Below are 23,105 nucleotides of genomic sequence, written 5' to 3'. Positions count from 1 at the left end.
AAAATATATTGATAATTCGAAATAAACGAGCATATAAATATCGACTTGATCAATTGTTTCTTTGTTATTGGATTAATTAAAATGTCAATCGTATTCGTTTTTGCCTTAATAACCCTTGGTAAGTTAAATTCGAATGAAATAGACAGTAAATGTTATTAATTTATATTTTAATTTATTCAGCACATTATGTGATAGCCGATTCAAGTTGGGCCGAATTGCAAGTGCCAATACCACCACCATCTACACCAGTAGACGATAATTTTACGTATTTTACGAATCCATGTCGTATCGTCTATCGAGTTGATGATGAAAATGTTGAAAAAGACGCGTGTTCATTTTTCTCGGTGGAAAATGATGTGATTTTTCAGTTATTTACACAAAAAAATCCAACCGAACCACAAATTTTGGAATTAAACAATGACACGACGGTGAAAACATCGCATTTTGATTGGCGAAATCCAACAAGAATCTTGATTCATGGATGGTGTTCAGAAGGACTATTAACACCACGATTTGCTGATGCATATCTTGTTAGAGGCAAGCATAAGGTCAATTTCATTGCGGTCAACTGGCAAAAGGGGTCAGATATCTGGAATTATCGCTGTGCTCGTTATCGTGTCAATGAAATGGGTGAACATGTCGCACGATTTGTTGATTTTATGTCAAAAGAAGCAAGGCTGAAAATTCAAGACTTGACTATCGTTGGACATAGTTTGGGCGCACACATTTCAGGCATAGCTGGAAAAAAAATTACAAATGGAAAGGTGGGAAAGATAGTAGGACTGGATCCGGCACGATTTTTTTTCAAATTTGAGGAAGTCGAAAATCGACTTGACGCCACTGATGCTTCATATGTTGAAGTCATTTATACCTGTTCTGGAACATTGGCAGTCACTTGGCCAATTGGTGCTACAAACTTTTATCCGAATGGCGGCCGGTCTCAACCTGGTAAATTGAATTCAATTTATTTATTTCGGAAACCTATTTTATTCTATAGTTTATTAATAGATTTTTTCATTCAAAATCAGGTTGTGGAATGGATATATTAGGACCGTGTGCTCATGGCAGAGCATATGAATATTATATTGAAAGTATTGCTAATGTTATGCCACAATTTTTGGCCCTTGAATGTGATTCACTTGAAAATTTACAAAAAGGCAACTGTTCGGTGGTAAATGAGGTTAAAGAAATGGGCGGCGAACCGGGCAATAAAAAGTTTGTATAAATTTCGTCAATTTGGTTCGCATAACAACTTAATTTGTGTTGTCATTTTTACAGCGGAAAAGGTATATTCTACCTTCAAACAAATGATAAATCTCTATTCGCAAAAGGGTATCAAGGTATCTTGGAGACTCTCAAAACGGCAAAGACCAAAAGTTCGATGAAATTGATTTTGCAAAAAATATTCATGAAAAAGCCTACACATGACTTTATCGAAACAAGCTGAGAGGCGACAAGCATTTTCACAAATATTCCACTTCTGTTCAATTCAAATATAAAATAAAAAGATTATTGCTAATTTCACATCACATATCATCCGGAAAATTGTAAAATTCAATTTGCTAAAAAGAAATAAATATATTTAAAAAAAAAATTGAGTTTGTTAATTATTTTTAGTTCAAATCACTTTTCAATCACGTGAGTACACTTTTTAGTCACATGAATTTTTTTTTATTATACAGACACCCTATTATAAACACAATTTGAAATTGATGTTAGTCGATTTTAACATAAATTCCAGTCTAATTTATAATCGCATCTGAATCAGGAATATTGCAGTTTTTTTTCTACTGACACCAGAATGAAATAAACGCCATCTGTCGTTGGGTTGAAGCAATAACCATTCAAAAGCTGTAAAAGTTTGATACGTATGTCCCCCCTCCACACATTCACACAACTTTGGCACCACTGACAGTTAAATCAATGTGTCAAATTGCCGAGAGTAAATAATACACGAACTAAGGTTAAGTTTATTTTCATTCATGAATATTGTGGGTAAGTTTGAATATAATATCAAAATTAAATATAAAAACTGTGCATTGGTTTTAACTGGTTTATTTTTGAATTGTAGGTTCGTCCAATATTGAAATGCTTTATATGTCTTGAATCTATACCATCTGCGACATTCTAAACCGAATTAACAACAATGTTATCAAATTCGTTGACACAAAGAATTCTACCGAGATTTCCCAAAATTCAATACTGTTTTGCTTATGGATCCGGTGTGAAAAGGCAAGTGGGTTACGATGAAAAAGCGCAAAAGAATGCAATGATTGATTTGATTGTGGCCGTAGACGATGCAACAAAATGGCATAAAGAAAATTTGGAAAGAAATCCGCACGACTATTCATGGATGCGATTTCTAGGCTCAAAATTGATTGGAGAATATCAAGAGTATGCGGCTGGTGTGTATTGTAATACATTGATACAACTTGACCGTCATACCACAATCAAATATGGTGTTATTCGTATGCAAGACTTGAAAGACGACTTGTGGCATTGGAATCATCTGTATGTTGCTGGCAGACTACAGAAGCCAGTCGAAACACTTATCCAGCCAAACGATCCGGAATTAATAGAGAATTTAGCTAAGAATTTTGAAAATGCTTTGCACACAGCACTTTTACAATTACCACAGGAATTTAGCTACTTTCAATTGTTCCATGCAATCGCCAAAATCAGTTATACCGGTGATTTTCGTATGTATTTCGGCGAGAGAAAGGACAAAATATACAACATTGTTGATGCTCAATTAGAAGATTTTCTCAAATTGTATAAACGGCAGCTAAGAGCATTATCAGATTGTGTACATGTGCCTGATCTATCGAAAACAAGCAATGCTAAAATTCAACAATGTAAATCAAGAGAAACAACTTTAAAACATTTACAAGCACTTCCAGAGCGTGTTCTCGATATTCTGAAAATGACCAATGGTTCTGTAGAAGCTTTGCCCGACATACCAAAGGAATTACATACCGCCCTTGTTAATATCAATTGGGAAAACAGTGTCGGCCAATCAATGAAAAATATTCCCACCGCTGGTATATTCAAATCGATTAAATATGCAGGAAGAAAAGCGATGAAAACGTTTTCAAAATGAAAAAATTCAAACGAAATTTTAGACCATTCATTTAATAAAGAAAAGAAAAAAAAAACCAGAAAAATCGTAAAATCAAAACTGATCTTTATTTGTTGTTTTTTCGTCCTGTCCTTTCATGTCTCTGTCAAATATTTACAATTACTTTAATTCTAATTCACCTTGACATAATACCATGCTAAATCTATGCTTTATTTATAGTTAGAAATTTTTAACAATTTGTCATGCGGTGTGAAAAAATATGTCTCGCCAAAAACTAGCTATGCTTATAACATTAAAACTGGACACCGATTATTATTATCAACAATAATAATAATATCACTATTGAACGGGTCGGTATTTAAATTAAATTCATTGATTTGATTTTTGATGAATGGTAACTAATAGACTGCGACGAGTGACACACATTCAAATGCTTTGCGACTCTGATGAATTTTGATTTTAAATACGCTTAAATCTATTGGTAAATGATAGCATCACAATTTAAATGTTCTTCAATCGTCGTTTTAGCATGAAATATGCCAAAACCTTGAATAGAACCAAATGCACGAATATCATTGATACGTCCATCTCGTAGTTGGATGCATTCATTCCGAGCTCACGTATTATCATTTTTGGATTTCTGCGAATAAATAATTTAAATGTCATTGAAGATGGAAACTATAATCAAATATTGACAAATCACCAACTTACTTGTAATGACAATACAGTATGTCTTCGGGGCAGGAAATATCTTCACGGTTATGATCGTACACTGACAAAACAAGCGCTTCTAAGCCATAGGCATGTGTTGACACATACGTGAATACTTTCATCGCTGGAATCATATGGGACCATAGTGCCAAAAATCCACAAAATGCCAATTTAAACGCTGTGATAATTGCCGCCCAAAATGTACCATTCTGGAAATAAAGAGAGTTTTATATGGTTTAAATTTTGCCAAAATAACAATAAAAAAACATTTTTTGCATCATAATGCCGCTTTCAAATAAAAACAGATTGAGAATGTAAAAAATAGATTGAGAATTTAAAAAATTTCGATTTTGTGGATTCTATTCCTGAATGCATTCTTTGAGGCATAAAGAAAAGTTTTTAGAGTGAATACTAAACGCATAGTTTTCAAACTTTTTCCTTTAAACAGATTTTGTATGAAGTAAACCAAATAACTTTAGTTGCTTATCTAAAAATCGAAATAAAGTGATACTGATCATCGAAAAAAACAAAACCGTCAGTTTTTGAAATAAGTACATTTCAAGTTGTGATTCACAACAATGTAGGATTTTATTTCCGATTCGTTGAAATATTTGACATATTTCTGTGCTTGAATTTTAAATTAATATCCTTATAAGGATTGATTATGAGGAAATATTACTTTCCGCTTGCGGGATCGATTATGCACATACATGGTTTAGTTTTTGCAATACTGCGTATGCCATATGGCATTCACATTAAACAAAATTTTTATTTTTTGTCGGAAGTAAAACACGTATATACAAAACGTGGGTTGGCCATACTGAAAAAAGTCCATAAAATAGTTGAAATACACTTACAATTGGATTGGCAATCGCACCCAACAATAAGCCCAGAGCATCAGCAACAATTGTAAGTAGTACGTAGACCAGCGTAAATCGTGTATATCGGTTCAATTCCCATGGTTGATCTGTCAAATAAAATATGATGGTGGAGTAGATGGTGGCAAACACAATCTGTTTCCGACAAAAAAAGAGATTAATGAAAAATTATTTATCATTTGGTGTGAAAAATGGGTTAAGGAGACAGATAGAGATTATCAAAAGGGTGTCTTACATGAATTGGCGTGGTGGTGAGTGTATTAGCGAGAAAATATGTTCGAACTTTGTACCAATTGTTGAATGTTTCCTTCCGCACAATTTCCAATTCCGTGGGAACTAAATAGAAATGATCAAATAAAATGTCTATTTTCATGGAAATCGAAGCAGAAAAAGGTGCTTACATTTCAAAACGCCCGGCATAACGGTTGTATACCATAGATATGCGACGCCAATCAAAAGAAAACCAACGTTCTCAATGGATTTGCTGGCATTTGAACCGGAGTCACCATACAAAAGTCCGATAAGTGTAGCACATAAAATATGAAGTACTAATTTCAGGTGGGTAACCGTCTGCAATACATAACAAATCATTACAATTCAATTTCCATTCGATGCTACGTTATCAACAAGTACATACCCAATCACGGTAGTAATAAACTTGACTGCGTCCAACAAGCGTCCAAAATTTTGACCATTCCGATGGTGGTTTGATTACTTCCTTGCCATCCATTGAATATTGTTTCTTCAGCAATGGCATATCGGCACAGCCAAGTGTATCGACTTTGATGACCGGCGTATCTTGGTCATCAGCATCATAGTCTGTTTTTTCAATTTGATAACACATCGATCGGTTCGCTGATATCGCTAATTGCGGCACAAATTCACCATAATCACCATTGGCCACTTCAATCACTGAAAATTAAAACCGTATTAAATTCGTATTTGGAAATAAATGTGATGCAAAATTGAATGTGATGTGATTCTTACAGAAATCAGCTAAACTGTGGTACATTGGACATTGTAAACCATTTTCAGAGAGATAGGCTAACGTGTTTTGGGCCGCACCACGATACACGCATTGACCTTGAGCCAAAACGTACACTTGATCGAACATCTCATAAATGGCAGCCGATGGCTGGTGAATTGTACAAGTTAATTATATTATTAATCTGTATTTTAATTTATTCAGCACATTATGTGGTAGCTGATTCAAGTTGGGCCATACCTGGTGAATTGTACAAATTATCGTACGACCTTCTCGTGATAAATTGTGTAGCAATTGAACGCAGTACGCTGATGATGAACTATCCAAACCACTGAAAAACAATATTTTATAAGTGAAATTTATCTCTTTTATTTTTCACTCTCTCGCTTCATTCACACAGTCAATTTACCTGGTGGGTTCATCTAAGAAAAGTACTTGTCGATTATCCAGCAATTCTAAAGCAATGCTAAGCCTCTTCCGTTGACCACCACTTAAACTGCCACATTTTGTGTACTTTGATCGAATCAACTGTAGTGTATTCAATACATTATCTATCTGTAAGCGAACAGAAGGAAATGAAGAACAACAAGAAAACGTTAAGATAAACGAAAAGAAAAGAGTCATTGTAATGCTTTGGGTCTCAAGTGCACATTGCTTAGACTGAAGTACTGAATATCACAAAACTTGAATGCTTCACAGTACAACGTCGCTCTTAAAATATTTTTAAAATGATCGATGAAAAAAGACGGATTGAAATCAAAAATGGCATCAACATTTGTAGTGGCATTTTTTTTTCGTAAAGAAACTAAACACTTAGTACGACTCAATAATCTGACAACGAATAGATATTTATGATGAATATTTGTGTTATTTATTCAATCAACCATAAAAGGCAACGTATAAAACGTGCAATTTGTATCCCATGCTGAGTCACACAATTAGTTCATATGGAGTGTCGATAATTTCACATTTCGTTTTGCAATCGAGCTGCCCACAAATTACACAAAACTGATCGAATTGATTTAGGTGTTTTACCTGTTGATATTAATTACATTATCGAAGATAAATCAACAGTCAATAACAACATTAGTCGCAGAATATTCAACGCTTGCCTATTGCTTCTGGCCAAATAAAATGCAAGTAATTTGCTGCGAAACATAGAGAAAAACACACACAAAAATATTAAATAATATTGATTCATGCATCATTGCCGATTGACATTAGCAATGAATGTACACAATTTTTGTTTCCCTCGCAATCATTCTGAAGGTGAATATTGTTCTTTTCTTAAACGTTTGCTACTTTACGATCGAATATAAAGAGCGAACATTGTTCGGTGAATATATTTTATCGGAAGTGATACAGCAATTTTTGAGCGATTTTAATGTTTTGCACATTTTCATTAAAAATACTTACAATCAAATTCTTTTCATCGACCGACATATCGGCAATTTTTAAATTGGCCGCTAATATCATTGTCTCGTGAACCGTAAAATTGGGATATAAATTATCATCTTGTAAAATGTAGCTACATTTTTTCGCATACTTTTGACTGCCCAATTTAACATCGTTCATATGAATTGATCCACCGACACCATTTTGTCTGTAAAAAAAAAATCACGTTTTTTTTATTATGATTCGATTTGAAATATGGTACACGTGGTGTACTTACATAAAACCGGTCAAAATATTGAGAAGTGTAGATTTTCCAGCTCCTGAAGGCCCCATAATTGCTGTGAGCTCTCCCGATTTAAATTCACCAGAAACACCTTTCAAAATGGTTTTCTTGGCTGTAAAACAAAAACAAAATAATTATACACAAACAATCATGACTATTCTTATTCTGCAACACTATGGTCTAGTATGTGATAAAAGATGCAATTTCTTTGCATTTACTTTGCAACATTCTTTCGTTTATGAGTTTAAATGGTCAATTGCATATAGCGCGTGTACCCAGACATGATAAGTAAACAAAATACAGAAAAACCAGCCTATCAACCATCAATCGTTAAACATATGCCTTTGTTTATTTGTTTATTTAGTTGGTTGTCAATATTTCTTTTCCACATATGCAAATGCAAAAAGTAAATATATTCAACAGAATTCTATTATTACCGATCATTGGCAGCGCATTGCATGACCATAAACTGAACATTATTATAATATTATTATACATCTTTTTGATGGAAAATAAAAGTGACGATGTTAATAAACTTTGCCCCATTGTTGAACTCGATTATTCCCAACAAATGATTTGCAATGTAAACAATTAAATAAAAACAATGTCACAAAAATACGCAGATGGCATCAAGTCATGATGTTTAAATTTAACAAAACGGGTTATTTTGTCATTTTGGGTGACGCCACTAAGTTTGGGTAATTTTCCAATGTATTTAAAAGTAAATTTGCCGAAAGTCACTGTATCAAATAGTAGAATCAAAATTATGATTACAATCGACTGTTGGCATGATTTTGAATGACACACAAACAAATATGATTATCCTAGCATAGAAACTTACGCAACCGTAATTATCAACAGACAAACTAACAGCGAAAAATATTGTTTTATGGTATATGTTTGAACTTGATTTAATGTTTCTGTTTTTTTTTCTTCGCAGCGCAAAACACCATAACTATCAACGTCTGCATTGCAACCATCATCAAATGTGACCTTCACCGTAGCATTCTCGTCGTCGTTTTCGTTGCGCTGTTATTACATTGCGTATACATATGAACAAATTCAATGGAAATGAATTCGCACAAAATCCGAGTTTTAATTAATTCCGAGTTCACCATATATATGGTTAGATACATAAAAATCATTTAAACACGTTTAACGGTATCTATGTCATAATAAAATTACCGACCATGTGCCCACTTTGGATGTGACAGTTTGTGTCACTCTCAATTATTGTGACTTCCAAGTATATTATAGTCGCAAACATATCTCTGTGTGTGTGTCGTGTGTGGATCAAATCATAGTAGCCGGTGAATTGAGTGTTTTTTTTGTGGTCAATTAGACATTTTACTGTCTAGATGAAAGGTTTATGATTTTCATCACATTGCTTCATTCTCGTTGGCTTGTCAACGAGTTTTAAGCAATGACTTTGCTTCACCAGATCTAATCAGCATTTGGTAACATTGGTCTAACACTAACCCTGTACTCACAAAAATAAACCATTTTTATCTACGTTTCACCGAACGCAATTTTGAGCCGCGACAATAAAACTGGTTATAATCATAGCATTTTTTATGATTGAGGTCATGAAGTAAGTCTAGCATTAATTACACATTGTGACTCATTTTTATAATGATTTGGTTAGAAGATGCTCAACAATATATTTGCATAATTTTCAGATTTGTTGTTTTCCTGCCAATCTAATATAACTAACTATCACTATGCCGATACATGTATTTCTTTTTAAACAAATTCAAATTTACGATCGGCATACGGCCAAATAATAATTAATGACCACGTGGAAACCAAGAATGCAAATGTATGTTGTACCTTGATCTTGAAATGTAACTTGTGGCCACATAAAAGTGGCAAACAATATATCGAAGAATTTAAATGTAAATAAAACATAAAACAAGTTTCCAAGAATGAAAATGGTCATTGAGTAGTTCGTAAACAACGGAAAGAACCAAACAAATATGCCAAATCAAAGTCGACAGTTTTCGATTATCAAATTGAAACTCTTGATTTGATTTCATATTTTCTTTGACAATGGCGACTTTTCGTGGACCGAATTTTATCAACCTTGACCGTGAAACACATGATTTCGCTTTCATGCACCTCAAATCGTGCATACTTTCTCTTTCGTAACAAGTGAAAAAAAGCGAAAGTTTCGCATTTAAAATCGTATTTACAAAGTTGCATATTATATTATGAGTTATTAAATCAGTTGTTTGACAGATAAAACGCATTCTAATGATAAAATATGCAAACTGTCATCATCATTCATTTTAATCGTAAAACCAGCACTTAAATCCCTTATCTGATCGGTGATCATATACCTAGAAGATGAACATCAAGGTTATAACCGGCTTCAGTCAGTTTTTGTTTTGATTTTTTTCTTTTTTATGGTTTTGTTAAATAAAATGTCTATTGGTGATGTCAACGTGAGCAGTTTATCTGCACCTCTTTTCCTTGTGCCATATGTGCATGTGGACAGGCATGCGATTGACGGTCACATGCTAATCAAAATAAAGAGATAAAAAATTCTACTGCAAATTTGATTTTTTTCATGTTTACATTTTTGAATAACACAAGGCTCATTTCGATGCGAATAGCATTTAACCGTCAGAAGGAGATCGATACATAACCATACGAAAATTTGCTCTTGAAATTGATGTTTTTATGTTTATAAAAATGAAACGAATAGCATAGAATTTGTATGACATTCGATACGATATTTATCGAGGCCATTCGAATAAATTAAAATGCAACAGTTTTTTTTCGCCCGGTTAAAGTGATAAAGGAAATGAATAAAAAAAACTTAATTTTTAAATTTATATTTCAATCGGCATTTTTCTCTTTATATCCGCACTCTGACAATTATTACATTTTACCACATTTTATCTTTTCTTTCAAGATTCGCTGTTTGCTCTTTCGCCACTTAAAAGACGGAACATTTTTATTTTCAGCATAAAAATCTTGAAATTCATCGAAAGGTCAAAAACTTGTTGCAATACATATATATATATGTTAATTTTACATCGTAACAATGAGTTTGCAAAGTAATTTATTTTTGCAAATCATGCTTCAAAAGAAGCAGCAATATTAAGCGACCAATGCGCAATTGTATTGTTTAAACACGTGTCAGTCCAAAATACCATAGACTTTTATTTTCTTTCCGTTTCTGTTAAGTTCAAGTTCATGAATCTGCCACACAGATCTTACTTTCGTTCAACTGAACATGCCATGTTGAATCATCGATGAGCGTTTTTTTCACGTATACTAAAGAATCATTTACGCAATTGATATTTGTTAATGGCCAACATGCCGGTAATATGTTTCAGCATCGATTTGGTTTTTACTTACCTTTTACTCTTGTAACAGTGTACGAGACATTTTGGAACTTTATGTTTTGTGGCTGCAATTTCAAGTCCATTGTGAGATGAGTAATCGCTTGTTTTGGTCGTTACTCAAAGTTCAATCACTCCAACGATGAATACCGTGTATAGCACCTTCTGAAATATATGAAAATAAAGAAGAAAACGAATTATGTAATACAATAGCGAAAAAATGATCCTTCAAAACTGCGTAATTTATTAACAAAATACAATTGTGAGGCGCCATAAAATAGGAAATGATCAACATCACCATTCAATCAGCATCCGCACATATTTATTAATAAATCCAAGCAATGAGCATAGTCACTTTAAAACAATCAATTTGAATCGTTTTTATTTTCATTCGATTTGATGAAAAGGTTAAACTGCCAATTTTAAATGTTAAGCGGTTTATTCATAATAAACAAAAATATGAACAATTCATTATTATAGTCTTGATACGCTGTTTTGACAGATCCATGTGAGCCATCTGATGGTTGTCTTGTGAACCACATTACTTTATATGTAAACAGTTTTCGCTTGCACTTGCACCTCAACATTGTACATTGCAATGCTGTTCCAGATTTGAGACGTCACAATAGAGCGCATTAGATGTATGTTCATTATATTCGTATTATTCTAAAGTACGTCATAATTCTTACGTAATAATAGTACCCACATGAAATCTACCATTTTCAATCATTTTGAATATATCGGTCGAAATCATATGAAATAGAAAAATCGCATTCAAAAAACTTCATCCCACAAAATTATTTTAAACTAATTATTTGGAAATGTATCATCAAAATGTAGAAAAAAAAAATGAAAAATCATGTCAGCAAATGTTAAATACAAAATCGGAAAAGCACCAATTGAATATTTAAAATGTTTGAGAAAAGTTCAAGAATTTCGGAATGATTGGTCAAATGAAAAACATTTTACGGTGGTTACGGGTCATAATTTATAATTATTCATACCGATTTTAATTCATCATTTCCAGTTTTTATGCATGAACTTTCCTAATTAATTAATCATACACGGTAATAAATGTTTTTATTATTTTTTTACAATTTATTTAATGATCGGAGTGGCGCATTCCTCTATGTATGAAACATCTGTGACACGTGATTTCTGTGGTAATATCATTTTATATCTTTTGCATGTTTGATTCTCTTTGCAGTCTCTAATATCAAATGGGCTGATCCCGGAACCATTTTTGTGTTATGTAATTAAAAGCAAAATGATTTAACAAAAAAAGAAACCGATACGAATTGGAATGTTTCTAGAGCGATGCGCTTGATAAGATTCCAAGTACTTGTTTATGTTTAAAGTAACATGTAGGTAACCTGCAGACAGAAAAATTAATCATAAATAGCTAGCAAAAACCTGACCTATGAGCCCATACAATCGTCATAAATAAATTGGAACGCAACAAATGCATACTATTTAATCATGTCAAACTTTTAATTGAATGTGATTAAATCGCGATGGATTTTATTTGTGTAATTGATTTTTTTTCGCATTCACTGGAATTAGGTATCCCAGTTTATTGTGATTGTGACAGCAATCACATGCAAAAATCACACATTTTCAACCAGCCGAATTGGTTCAGGCAGCAAATGTCAGACGAGAAATGGAGTGAAATCACTGTTATTATTGTCGTTCCATTTCAGTGCCCGACGTTAGCTGCCTGCGCTAGTTCAGCCGGTTGCAAATATCTCAATATAATGTCTGACACAAATGAATTTGTACTGTTTTCATTTTCAATGCGATAAGTAATCGTCATTCGATTTACATCGGGTTTGTCGGAGAATGACATTTTTTGACGCAAAATCAAATCATCTCTCTCTTTTTCTTCTATTTAGCAATAAATTCTTTCATAATTCAAGCTGCTGATAAGTAATGAAAGTTTTTCCCTCTTTTTGTTGAAAATGAATAAAAACAATGTATTGGGTATTGAATGACATTCACGAAACACATGAATGTTGAATAAATTAAAATGTGTGTGTGGTTTTTTTTTTATCGCTTTGATAAAATTTCCAGTCTCATTCAAATGAGATGAATTTACGGATCAAAGTCAATGCTATTGTCGTCATAGAGTAGCTTAACTTTAAGTAAGTTATCGATAAAAATTATTTGGTGCTAGAATAGTAATTGGCGTGCGTTGCTTTAAGGCCGAAAATTATAAAAATTCCAAACGAAAGAATAAGATTCATGAATTTTGTTTGTTGACGTTTGATCGCCAGAGGTGATGACGACATTTGAGCAAAACATTTTCATACTTATCTTATTTGCATTAAATCATTCAACAAATTAATGAACTGACAAGCCATGAAAACTTGTGATGCTTATAATTTTGCTATTGTCTCTATTTCAAATAAAATTGCATTTTGTTTGTTAGTTTGTTTACTTGTTTAATATTGAATCGTAGCATTTGCGATTGCATTATCTACTTTATAGCGATAAAATCTCAAATATGAAAAAAAAAATGTTATGCAAATAGTTCATCTTAATTTGAATTGATGTTACTATTCTAGATTGAACGAAGGCAAAAAGCAAAAAAAATAAATACACGATTATTGCTATAGATAAAAGCGCTGAACAATTGCATCTTGCCGGCGACAGGAATTATAGTCACATGAATATTGTAATAGCAATAATAATTGCGACATTCACTAAATTAAAAATTTATTGTTCGATTTGAAGAGAACAAAAAAATGCGGTCCGGAGATTTCATAACGTATCCGTATGTGCGTATACTTGTCACTTGTATTTGAACTTTTAAATTGATGTGAGACATTCACACAAAGAGAGAGGGGTGGAGAACTATAAAAATTCACATTTGATCATAATTATTTATACGGATTGCAACAGACAAACACAAAGTACGTGTTAGGTGTTAATGATACATGATGTGTGTGTGTGTGTTGCTAGCCCAACTAGTTTTCGTTGCCGAGATTTTACAACTTCGATAATAAATATTTTGTTAAGTTCAACGCATTATTTTTTGTTTATTAAGGAAAATCAATTTTCGATTTTTACCATGTTACCATAATAATTAATGTGTCAGTTTTTTGTTGTTCACTTTGACTTGTCTAAAAAAAAATCATCTAAATTCGCTGCCGAGTGAAAAAAAAATACACGTTGTCGGTTAACCCAAAGTACTGGTTCCGATGACATCAAATTGACATAGTTCGAGCTATCGCAATATCATGTGTAAGAATGCACTTGCACTTACAAACAACTATATGTATGTCATTTGATTTCGTAAATGGTTTGCCTGGCATAATAACGTAGAACACAAACGACTATTTGACTAATAGATGCGGCTCGCATATGTGCGGCGCGGTTGGGCGAGTTTTTTTTTCATTCAACGATAAATAAAAAAAAAAATCTGTGTGTAATGCGCAATAGCTAAATGGCTTCTGTGGTGATTCACATCGGAGATGTACAGACGTGAGCGTTCACTGTAATATTCTTGTGGATTTCTCAAGTGCCGACGATGATGATGAACATAAAATCCAAAACGATCCATTGAATTTTTCTGCGGTTAATTCAATCAAAGCTAACGTCTCAAATTGGCAATCTCAATTTTAATTTATTTAAAAGGCCACAGCTCGTTTCGATTGATTGCGACAACAATTGAAGTGGTTCGTTTTTTTTATCTTATTTACTTGAATGGTTGAATCACATTGCATCCAAACTGGCGACGAAAATCACATCGGTTGACCGAGTTTGGTAGGTTAACGAGACGATTATATTTTCCGTATTATATTTGTACGCACACATTTATATACGCGTGAAACGTGCATATTTCATAAAACTATTTCCGATTCGGTGCAAAAAGTATGCATACCCGATGAATAGTTAAGATATATCCATTCTGAAGCGTATATTTATTGGTACATAATAAATCGTGAGAACGCTCTGATCAACAATTTAACAGCTGATGAATGATGCAAACTTGTTGCTGAGCGGCTTTTTGAAAAAAAACTACTAACTGGTGCTAATGCACGTAGCCGAGAAGAGAAAAAAAGTGTATTGGCAGTGACTGTATATGTCAATTCCATTCTGAAAGATCGTTCGATGCGAAAACTCATTTCGCTAATAAAAATGTGTAAAAAATTACGATTTATGAAATCTTCGATCTAATCATAGGCTATGCTGAGTATATATGTGCATGTGAGCTGTGCGTTTTTTCTTTCTTTCTCTTATTAAATGCTCTGGCGTCTATCATGATCTTCGGCACAACGAAACGCACTGAATGTTTCGACAGTTTTGTGACATTATATGGAATAAATGTGCTGGAGAAAGATAGAGAGAATAAAATGTGTAAAAGTATTGCAACGCAGACATTGGTCGATGGCTGTTGAAAACTGAATAATGCAAACGCACGTATGCACTTAATAATAACAACAAAAACAACACATCGAGTTGAACGGAACCGAAAAAATCGAATTGCATTCACCAAACGAGTTGAATTGCACATAATGAGCTTGAATACATGTCTGTGTATATGACGCGATGAGAGTGAGCGAGCTACGTGCGCTTGCAAGTTCATTTATACAAATATTCCAATCAGAAATGTAAATGCATGAAAAACTCGAGAACAGAAATAACTGGGTCAAGAATCATCAATGGAAATCCATATTTTCGCGTTGTTATACAAGTAGCAATCAATGTATATTTTATTTAATTTTATTTTTTTTTCATCGGCTTCCATCCAATATTAAAAATTAAAATGTGGTTTTCATGTCGAAAGTTATATCTCTCTCTCTCATCATCGTGAACCGCATCATCGTGAAATTATTCAGTTTTCTCCCCACCCACCCCAAACGCACACACAGTTGTGCAATGAAAATTTAAAACAAAAGCAATAAATTCAAATAAATTGGCAGCTGAAGAAGGGCGTTATTTTAAAATTAAATTCATTTATTTTTATTGTAATTGTATACACGTCAAATATATTTTTGCTCCCTTTTTCCGCACTTTGGGTGGGTATTGTAAAATTGTAAAAAAACAACTGTATGTAAAATGTGTTCGACGTGATTCTATAATAAATGAATGATGTACAACTCGTGTGATGAAAAACAAATCACAGGCCATCGTACACTCTCTTCTTTTTTATTCTCTTCATTTTTGCTTTCTCTCACCAGTTTTACTCAAAAACATACAACAGTTACAAACACCAAACCCATTAGCTCTTTGGAAATCATTTTATTGCATAATTAAATATTTCAAGTGCAAGTGAATTCATGTGAAAAATTGAAGCGGAAAAAAACATGGATATGCAGCAACAAAATGTATAAAAAAATTTATTGAAAGTGTATGCGTGTGAATGAGTGTGGGTGGCATCGCACTATGTTGGAAAAATCCGAACAAATGTGAAATCGAAAACAAAGTACACGCCACTCTTAATGGCATAATGCATTTTCAACGGCTCAACAAATTGTATTGTGGCAGTTAACGGATTGCGGCTTGGCGCATTGTGTGAACCAACAAAGGAAAAAAAAATGAAAACCAATGGAAACATACATACATATATTTTGTGGTGGAAGACAAATGCACGCAATTATGAAATCTATACAGATAATTTTTAAAACATGTGTCAATAGAGATTTGTAATGGGCAACAATGGAAAATATCAATTTTGTTGTGAATACTTTGTATACACACAACGCCGAATATGCACTTTGATCGATACACAAACCGAATTTAATCTGCACAATTCGATGTATAAATTTTCGTCATTTAACAACAACAAATGCATTTTCCAACACAATACATCATTATGATAATGCAAATATTTTCGCTTTTACTCTATTTTCAACAAGTTGAGAGACAATACAATAGGGTACAAAAAGAGAAATATATCATAAATACTAGCTTTGTTTGGGTTGGCACACACTCTATGGTTGCCGTTCACTTAAAACTGTAATAATAATATTGATTGAAGTGCACTGATATTTTGATAGTTCAAAATCGATATTGTTTACGTGAGAAATTCCACATCATTCCCGGGAATTTGCTTCAACTAATATATGGTCAATTATCCCGTAAATTGTTTAATGTCTTTTTTTCCCCGGTTATATTATTTTTATTGGTGGTTTTTTTAATATGTTGGTTGCACGTGCCTCATACTAATGTTAAATACTGTAATGTTCAGTTGGCCTGTCGTTTATAACTTTCAATAAATTATTGACGATGATAATTAAACGGAATGAATTTCATAGTTTGTTGAAAATTTGTTTCTGATGAACTGCTGCCAAGCCTATTAACTTGATCAATATTTCATTGCATTTAATAGCAAAGTTTCCTGTTTTCTGCACACAAAGATCGCTGATATTGTTCTCTTTCACTTCGTACTTAAATTATTAGCACTTGACATAAATTACGTTTTTCTTCTCAAATCGTAAAAGTTGATTGAGTGTAAGCATTCGGGATCATAGAGGTAAAGTGTTACTCTGACTTCTATTGCTCTCCCTCATGACGATTAAAACAAGTTGTTACACGTGCCGTGACAATCAAAGAGTTTACCTGTTCTCAATAGGAAAATATATGAAAAGGCTTTCACGAATTAATGGGTAATTTGATAATTTTTTTTTTGCAAAACACAATGATCTCTATAGAATGATCTGAAATGTTTGATCGGCGCACTTCAATCACCTTAATCGCAATAGTAATAACAACAAAAACATTAAATTAACAGCCAACTAACACAGGTAATTTTTTATCTATTCACTCATAAAATATACGCTACGATCTCCATATTGTGTGCATGATTTTACTAGTTGCTTTTCAATATATTTATGATAATTAACGTGATTATCCATCAATTAACATTTTCTTCATCAACTTCATGAAAATTCAACAATCAATTCTGAACTTGTTACTTGTAACAATGTACTTGTAACTGGTAATTTATATAAAAAAGTATGCTTTTTATACATCGAAATTGATAAAAAAGATGATTTTTCAACTTGTTATGGAAGCGAATACTTAATCTAGGGGTGATAACGGTTTTTAGTTCATTTAAATGATACCTAATTACCATTAGACATTCTTACAGCACCCAATTATGCAATTAATTCGATTTATTCGATTCTACTAAATGAGCTCTAACTAACGAAGTTTTCTCCAATTTGTCTCAGTTCTTGCTGAATGTTTTTGCTTTTGCAAACAGGTATTGCAAATCAAATAGTCACGTATTTCAAAAATCGTTCAAACAATTGTTTGAATACATCCTGGAGTTTTTTGCCATATTCGATTTTCTACGCGATGTCCTACCGGTACAAAAAAAAATACTAGAACCAATGATTAGGTTTTTGTCATAAAACGTCATTAAAGTAATATTCTATGCTATTTTTTTATCAACCCGGCAATATGATCAATAATGGGTGAATGTAAAAGTCAGCCGATCAATCGGATCGAAGGTTACCTCATACAATTTCATCACTGTAAACAATAATGCTTGTTAATATAAAATAATTACAGGTAATTGCACACAATGTGTCAAATTCTACAAACATTGTTTATGCATTGGTAAACAAATCAAATGTGTAGTTTTTCAAAAATGGCAATCATTCATTTCATTTCTTCGATCTGAGCGTAGTTAGGAAGTTTGAAGCAATAAAAACATAGTCGCATAAATTGTCTGCGCAGTAGACCATTTACTGTAATGCATTTTGAACCATTCAATTTCATACGCCGTGATTCATTTTCGTTGTTTTTTTATAATGTTTTTTTTTCTTCTGTTTTGCTTTTACATAATGCAATCAAAGCAAATCGGCATTGACTGCGAGCCAGTTTTGTGTACGTGAATTCAAATCATCCTACTGCACACGGCAAAGCTGAGCATATCTTATGTGAAAACAAGCATATATACGTCAAAATGTCACGCCGATAACTAGTTAAAACATAGAAAAACACTAATGAATGTGGTGTGGCGGAAGTAATTCGATTAAAATGCGATCAACTACAAAACTTGGTTTTGATAATGAATGTTTGATACGCATAAAAAAACGCACTCGGTGCACGAATGTAAACACACACAGGGCACACAATGAGATTTTTTCACGTCAATTAAAAAAAATCGCCATTATTTTCGAATTTTCTAATTAAATTCACACTCTATCGAATATTTAATGAATTTGAAGTGCAAAATGATCTTGCGAAAACACATTCACACTTAGTATATACAATACATTTTATAAATTGTGATAAAATTGCCAGTGAATTAAATAAAAATCGAAAAAAAAAATAACTTACCGTGTGAGTCGTCAAAGCAACACGAATCGTTCTAACCAAATGAATATTTAACACTTTTCGATTTACTGCTTCTTTTTATATTCGAAAATCGATAAGTTCAAGCAAATAAATTACGACGAACAGAACAAAGAACTTTAATTTAATTCGATATCAAAAAATCTCACTTTTTTCATTGTAAAAAAGCACGTCAACAAATTATTTTAAAGTATATGATGCAGTTATAGCCAAATTTAACTAATTTTGTAACGTTCATCGAATTGCTTTTAAAAAAATTCAGATTGAAAACACGTCAATCAACAGAAAAAAAAAATAGTCACGCAGAATTTCTCTCGTTTAAGCGATGGAAAAATGAATATCATCGAATCGTCCGTGGGACTCCAGTTTTCATGCTGTCAGCCAACTTTTTAAATCGTCAAATTTTATTTATTTTGGGTTTTACTAAATGTTGGGGATTTTAAATTTGTATCGATGTCATTACTATTAATGTTGATTCAATTGAATACGTGGACTTTTTTTTTAATTCTGCGTTCAAAATAGTATCGAATTCGATAAGAAAATGCGCTGACAGGAACAACACAGAAAAAAAAAAGATAGAATGAATTCAATTTAAAAGTATTTTGTGCGCGTACGATATTACAATAAGCACACGGCGTTCGTCTGTCGACCGTTTTTATTTAAACGAAGTTTATAACTAAACTGTGAGACGAATTGAAACAGTGTGTAGTTGCTTTTTTGCTGAAGTCAGTGTTCGGCCGTTGTAGTTGGTATTTTTTTTTTTCTCTATTCGGTTCCTTTCTCGTATTCGCCTGTTGACTAGAAAAAATTCAATACAAAAATCACCGATTTGTTGCTACTACTGTGGTGGCGGCTATTGCTGCTGCTGCTGTTGCCTTTTTTCCAAAACATCGTCACTGCGTATATCATACAGTCGTTCATAGTCTTTGTGTTTTGTTTTAAATTGATGTGACAGTGGTTGTAGCTTGTGCGGCAGTGTATGTGTTGCATGTGCTAAAGTATTCAAGCGCGTTTACACATTTCAGCGTTTGTGGTTGACTATTGTTGTTGTTTTATTGATCAATTTGTATATTATATAGAGATTTAATTTAATTGGCGACTTTGAAAAATTGATAGAAGAGCGTAAAGCAAAAGCATATGATCGAGACATTGTCGTTCACCACTATTACAAAGCAACCAGACAGGTATCCAAAGCAATTACGTATAAAAATCGAAGACCACAATCGCGTTTTCAAACAAAACAATAACAGATGAACAACACACAACTACTTTTTACGATTGAAACAAATACAATAAAACAGTTTTACACAAATGTCTATTATAAACAAAACAGATCATTTCTAAGCATGAGCCCGCAAAAAAAATGCTATATATTTTATAATTTGACGCCAAAAGAGAGAAAAAAAAAGAGATACAAACGATATATACAAACGCACACAGATTTATATTGGTTTGAAATCATCAGAAAACTATAAATGTGCGATACGACCATATGTTGTTCCCTCTCTTTCACATTTCATTCGTCATTGTCAGTGTGCAGTGTGGACATTCGAATGACAGTGGTTTTTATCAATAAAATAATAATTCGTTCAGCATAATCATAACAAATAAGCATAAGGCAAACCACATACAAAACGCATAAATATAGTCTAGTATAGCCACACTGATGAATAAAAAAGAAACACATATTGTTGCCAGCTCCTTTCTCGATCTCTTCATTCGTTCGCTTACGGTTCAAAGAATGATTAATAAATCTGTGTATCACAACATCTCTGTTTCTCACTTCGATTTGAACTGTCACATTTTTTAAGCAAATTATTCACAAACACAACCATTCTCTTAAATAGATTCTCAACATTGAAGTGTTGGCTACACATTTGAATAGAATATCATGCGTTTGTTTAGCATTTGGCGAATAAAATTGAGGTCGACCTCAGTATTTTGATAAACATTTGACTTGACATTTTACATTGAATAAAAACTTCCCATAAATCGGTCGTACATTTTTATATCAATTTGAGTTAATGCACCGTCAATTTGTGCAACTGAAATGTTTTCCTGGATGGAATATATCCTCAATACACCCTCTACGTATCCACTCTCCGAGCAATGAAACGATATAATTGCGTGTTTTTAAATTGGAGTCTTCCATTTCATAGATTAGTTTTGTCTATAAAAATAAACGCTACATGATATTATTGTTGATAAACCATAATTGTTTCACAAACTGTTGCATATTTTATTACAATAACTCGTCCTTATTCCAACGGTCGCGATCGATATTCACATATCGTGACATATGAAAAAAAAAACTACTTTGTTTCGTCTGTATATGTGTCAATCGATTGCTTTTAAATTATAGAGTAACAATAAACGCTATTAGCAGTTATGAACCCATTGAATTGTTTGCTTTTCTAACCGTTTCTTTGGCAATTGGTGAAATTTGGCGTCGTATATCTACACCGGCATATTTTGAATGTTCGCTCAACATTTTCTTCAGTTTCAATTGATCGTGCCTTGAAAGTGTAGCATTTCATCATTGTGGAGATGTAAGTATGGCATCTCTTTTGTTCATTGCCAATATAATTTGGTTGTATGTAGACATATACGTCATAAATATCTTTCTAAATCGCGTCAATATACATCGGCACCTTTTCGTGAGAATTCGATCGTCACATTGGATATAATACGAGTTTATTTTAAGATCCCGAATTTCGGAACAAGGCCAACTAAATTGAATGGTGCACGCGGTAAAAAAAAGTGCAATGATACGAAAAAAAAACATGGATTCAAAACAACGCATTTTTAAAATGGGCAACATTCGTGTTTTGATTAGTAACGTGTGATGTGACATGTTATATGTTAGACCGCTTATAACGTTGTATTCCACTTGTTTGAATTTAAATGGTTTAGTAGCGATTGGTAGTGAATTCAGCCTGAATGTATGCAATGTTATAGCGTCTTTCATGGATGACACAGTTGTTGTTATGTATAAAAAAGCGATTTGCGTTGCATTCAACTAATTCATTTGTGTGGTTTTGAAAATATTTTCTCTTTTAATAAGAATGTGTTTGAATTGCGTGTCAGTGAGGTTAAATGAAAACGAGTTTTATGTTTGATCTTCCTTTCAACCACATTGTAACAATACGATTCACGTATAATGCACGTGTTTTGAAGATGCAATAAGTTATGCCACTCATCTTCTCGGCTAACTAATTATTCGTTTTTTTCTTCTTCCAACAATCATTGAATCCATAATAAGTAGATTTTTCAGGTGTATTTTTCAAAGTTAATTAAAACAAACTTATAAATCAATTAATCGTGTTATTTAAATAATAAGGTATTGCGACGATTCATTTTATTAACTGCGGTCGAGCGCGGTGAAGGTGTGGGTGAAGTTCAAATTTAATGCATTTTCAAAGGTGCATTTTATCATTGGCATTACACGAGACTAAACGATTTCCTGTCAACCAGCTCATGCGCTTGTTGTAAGAAAAACAAAAGCATTTGAATTGCTATCAAAATGCATAGCACTTGTATGAACGTTCATTCGTTTCAACGTCCAGAAGTATTAAAGCACGAAAGCCGTCAATCAGTTTAATTATTATCTATTATTTTGCAATCGACGTCTCACGATGTTTGGCGCATTTGATTGTATTTGCTTCGTTTCGTTCGATTTTATGGATTATTGTTGCATACTTTATGGCCATTCATTAACTAATAAATATTTTGTAAGTGTGAGTGTTTGTGTGTCCATGCATGACGGCATGCAATTTATTCGATTTCATTTTTGCATATTTATTTCTCGTGATTTGTATACAATATTACATAATAAATCCATATTAAAAGGGAGAATAATACACTTTTTATACAATGTTGCAGACGGCTATCATCATTTTATTTTTCACATTTTCACAGCTAAGGGGCTTTTCCCAACTGTTGTAAATATAAAGCAAATGTTTTGCTTATTTAAAATATAGAAATATGGCTTCGATTGTAGCATTCTCTGCTTTTCTCTCTTTCTTTTATAGATCGCATTATCTCGGCAAAATCTTCTCTCAGCCAACCAAATCAATACGGTTTGATATGAATATTATTCAAAATCCGTTGAAGA

The 23,105-nt window shown here is 32.8% G+C and overlaps 3 protein-coding genes across 3 annotated transcripts; 2 read left to right on the top strand and 1 right to left on the bottom strand.

Annotated features, from left to right (window-relative positions):
- The first annotated feature begins 32 nt into the window (after positions 1-32).
- On the top strand, positions 33-1,563 carry LOC116340874 (pancreatic lipase-related protein 2-like). The gene is made up of 4 exons (XM_031767600.1): positions 33-118; positions 181-948; positions 1,029-1,215; positions 1,279-1,563. The coding sequence occupies exons 1-4, from the start codon at positions 82-84 to the stop codon at positions 1,445-1,447; spliced, it is 1,161 nt and encodes a 386-aa protein (XP_031623460.1). The 5' UTR covers positions 33-81; the 3' UTR covers positions 1,448-1,563.
- Positions 1,564-1,929: 366 nt separating this feature from the next.
- LOC116341022 (phosphatidate cytidylyltransferase, mitochondrial) lies at positions 1,930-3,153 on the top strand. Its single transcript, XM_031767854.1, has 2 exons — positions 1,930-1,995; positions 2,072-3,153. The coding sequence occupies exon 2, from the start codon at positions 2,147-2,149 to the stop codon at positions 3,098-3,100; it is 954 nt and encodes a 317-aa protein (XP_031623714.1). The 5' UTR covers positions 1,930-1,995; positions 2,072-2,146; the 3' UTR covers positions 3,101-3,153.
- Positions 3,154-3,164: 11 nt separating this feature from the next.
- Positions 3,165-19,764, bottom strand: LOC116341021 (ATP-binding cassette sub-family G member 1). Its single transcript, XM_031767851.1, has 13 exons — positions 18,977-19,764; positions 10,698-10,846; positions 7,326-7,443; positions 7,070-7,256; positions 6,063-6,208; positions 5,894-5,984; positions 5,656-5,803; positions 5,306-5,580; positions 5,070-5,238; positions 4,904-5,004; positions 4,648-4,803; positions 3,791-3,999; positions 3,165-3,719 (listed from the first exon to the last, which is right to left on the bottom strand). Exons 2-13 carry the CDS (start codon positions 10,765-10,767, stop codon positions 3,581-3,583), a joined length of 1,809 nt encoding a protein of 602 aa, XP_031623711.1. The 5' UTR covers positions 10,768-10,846; positions 18,977-19,764; the 3' UTR covers positions 3,165-3,580.
- Between the last annotated feature and the right edge of the window lie 3,341 nt (positions 19,765-23,105).

Source organism: Contarinia nasturtii, unplaced genomic scaffold, assembly GCF_009176525.2.
Source record: "Contarinia nasturtii isolate CC-2019 unplaced genomic scaffold, AAFC_CNas_1.1 Cnas_scaffold_695, whole genome shotgun sequence".
Lineage (NCBI taxonomy): Eukaryota > Metazoa > Arthropoda > Insecta > Diptera > Cecidomyiidae > Contarinia > Contarinia nasturtii.
This window is presented reverse-complemented; position numbering and strand designations above follow the sequence as displayed.

What these genes read in the sequence shown, in the direction of transcription:
- LOC116340874 (XM_031767600.1), top strand. Translation starts at nt 82, where the DNA reads ATGTCAATCGTATTCGTTTTTGCCTTAATAACCCTTG. An exon ending in TGGCGGCCGGTCTCAACCTG is followed by an intron (nt 949 to 1,028) that starts GTAAATTGAATT and finishes ATTCAAAATCAG; the next exon opens with GTTGTGGAATGGATATATTA. An exon ending in GGCGAACCGGGCAATAAAAA is followed by an intron (nt 1,216 to 1,278) that starts GTTTGTATAAAT and finishes TCATTTTTACAG; the next exon opens with CGGAAAAGGTATATTCTACC.
- LOC116341022 (XM_031767854.1), top strand. Translation starts at nt 2,147, where the DNA reads ATGTTATCAAATTCGTTGACACAAAGAATTCTACCGAGATTTCCCAAA.
- LOC116341021 (XM_031767851.1), bottom strand. Translation starts at nt 10,767, where the DNA reads ATGGACTTGAAATTGCAGCCACAAAACATAAAGTTCCAAAATGTCTCG. An exon ending in AATATTTTGACCGGTTTTAT is followed by an intron (nt 7,257 to 7,325) that starts GTAAGTACACCA and finishes TTTTTTTTACAG; the next exon opens with ACAAAATGGTGTCGGTGGAT. An exon ending in TTCTTAGATGAACCCACCAG is followed by an intron (nt 5,985 to 6,062) that starts GTAAATTGACTG and finishes ATTGTTTTTCAG; the next exon opens with TGGTTTGGATAGTTCATCAT.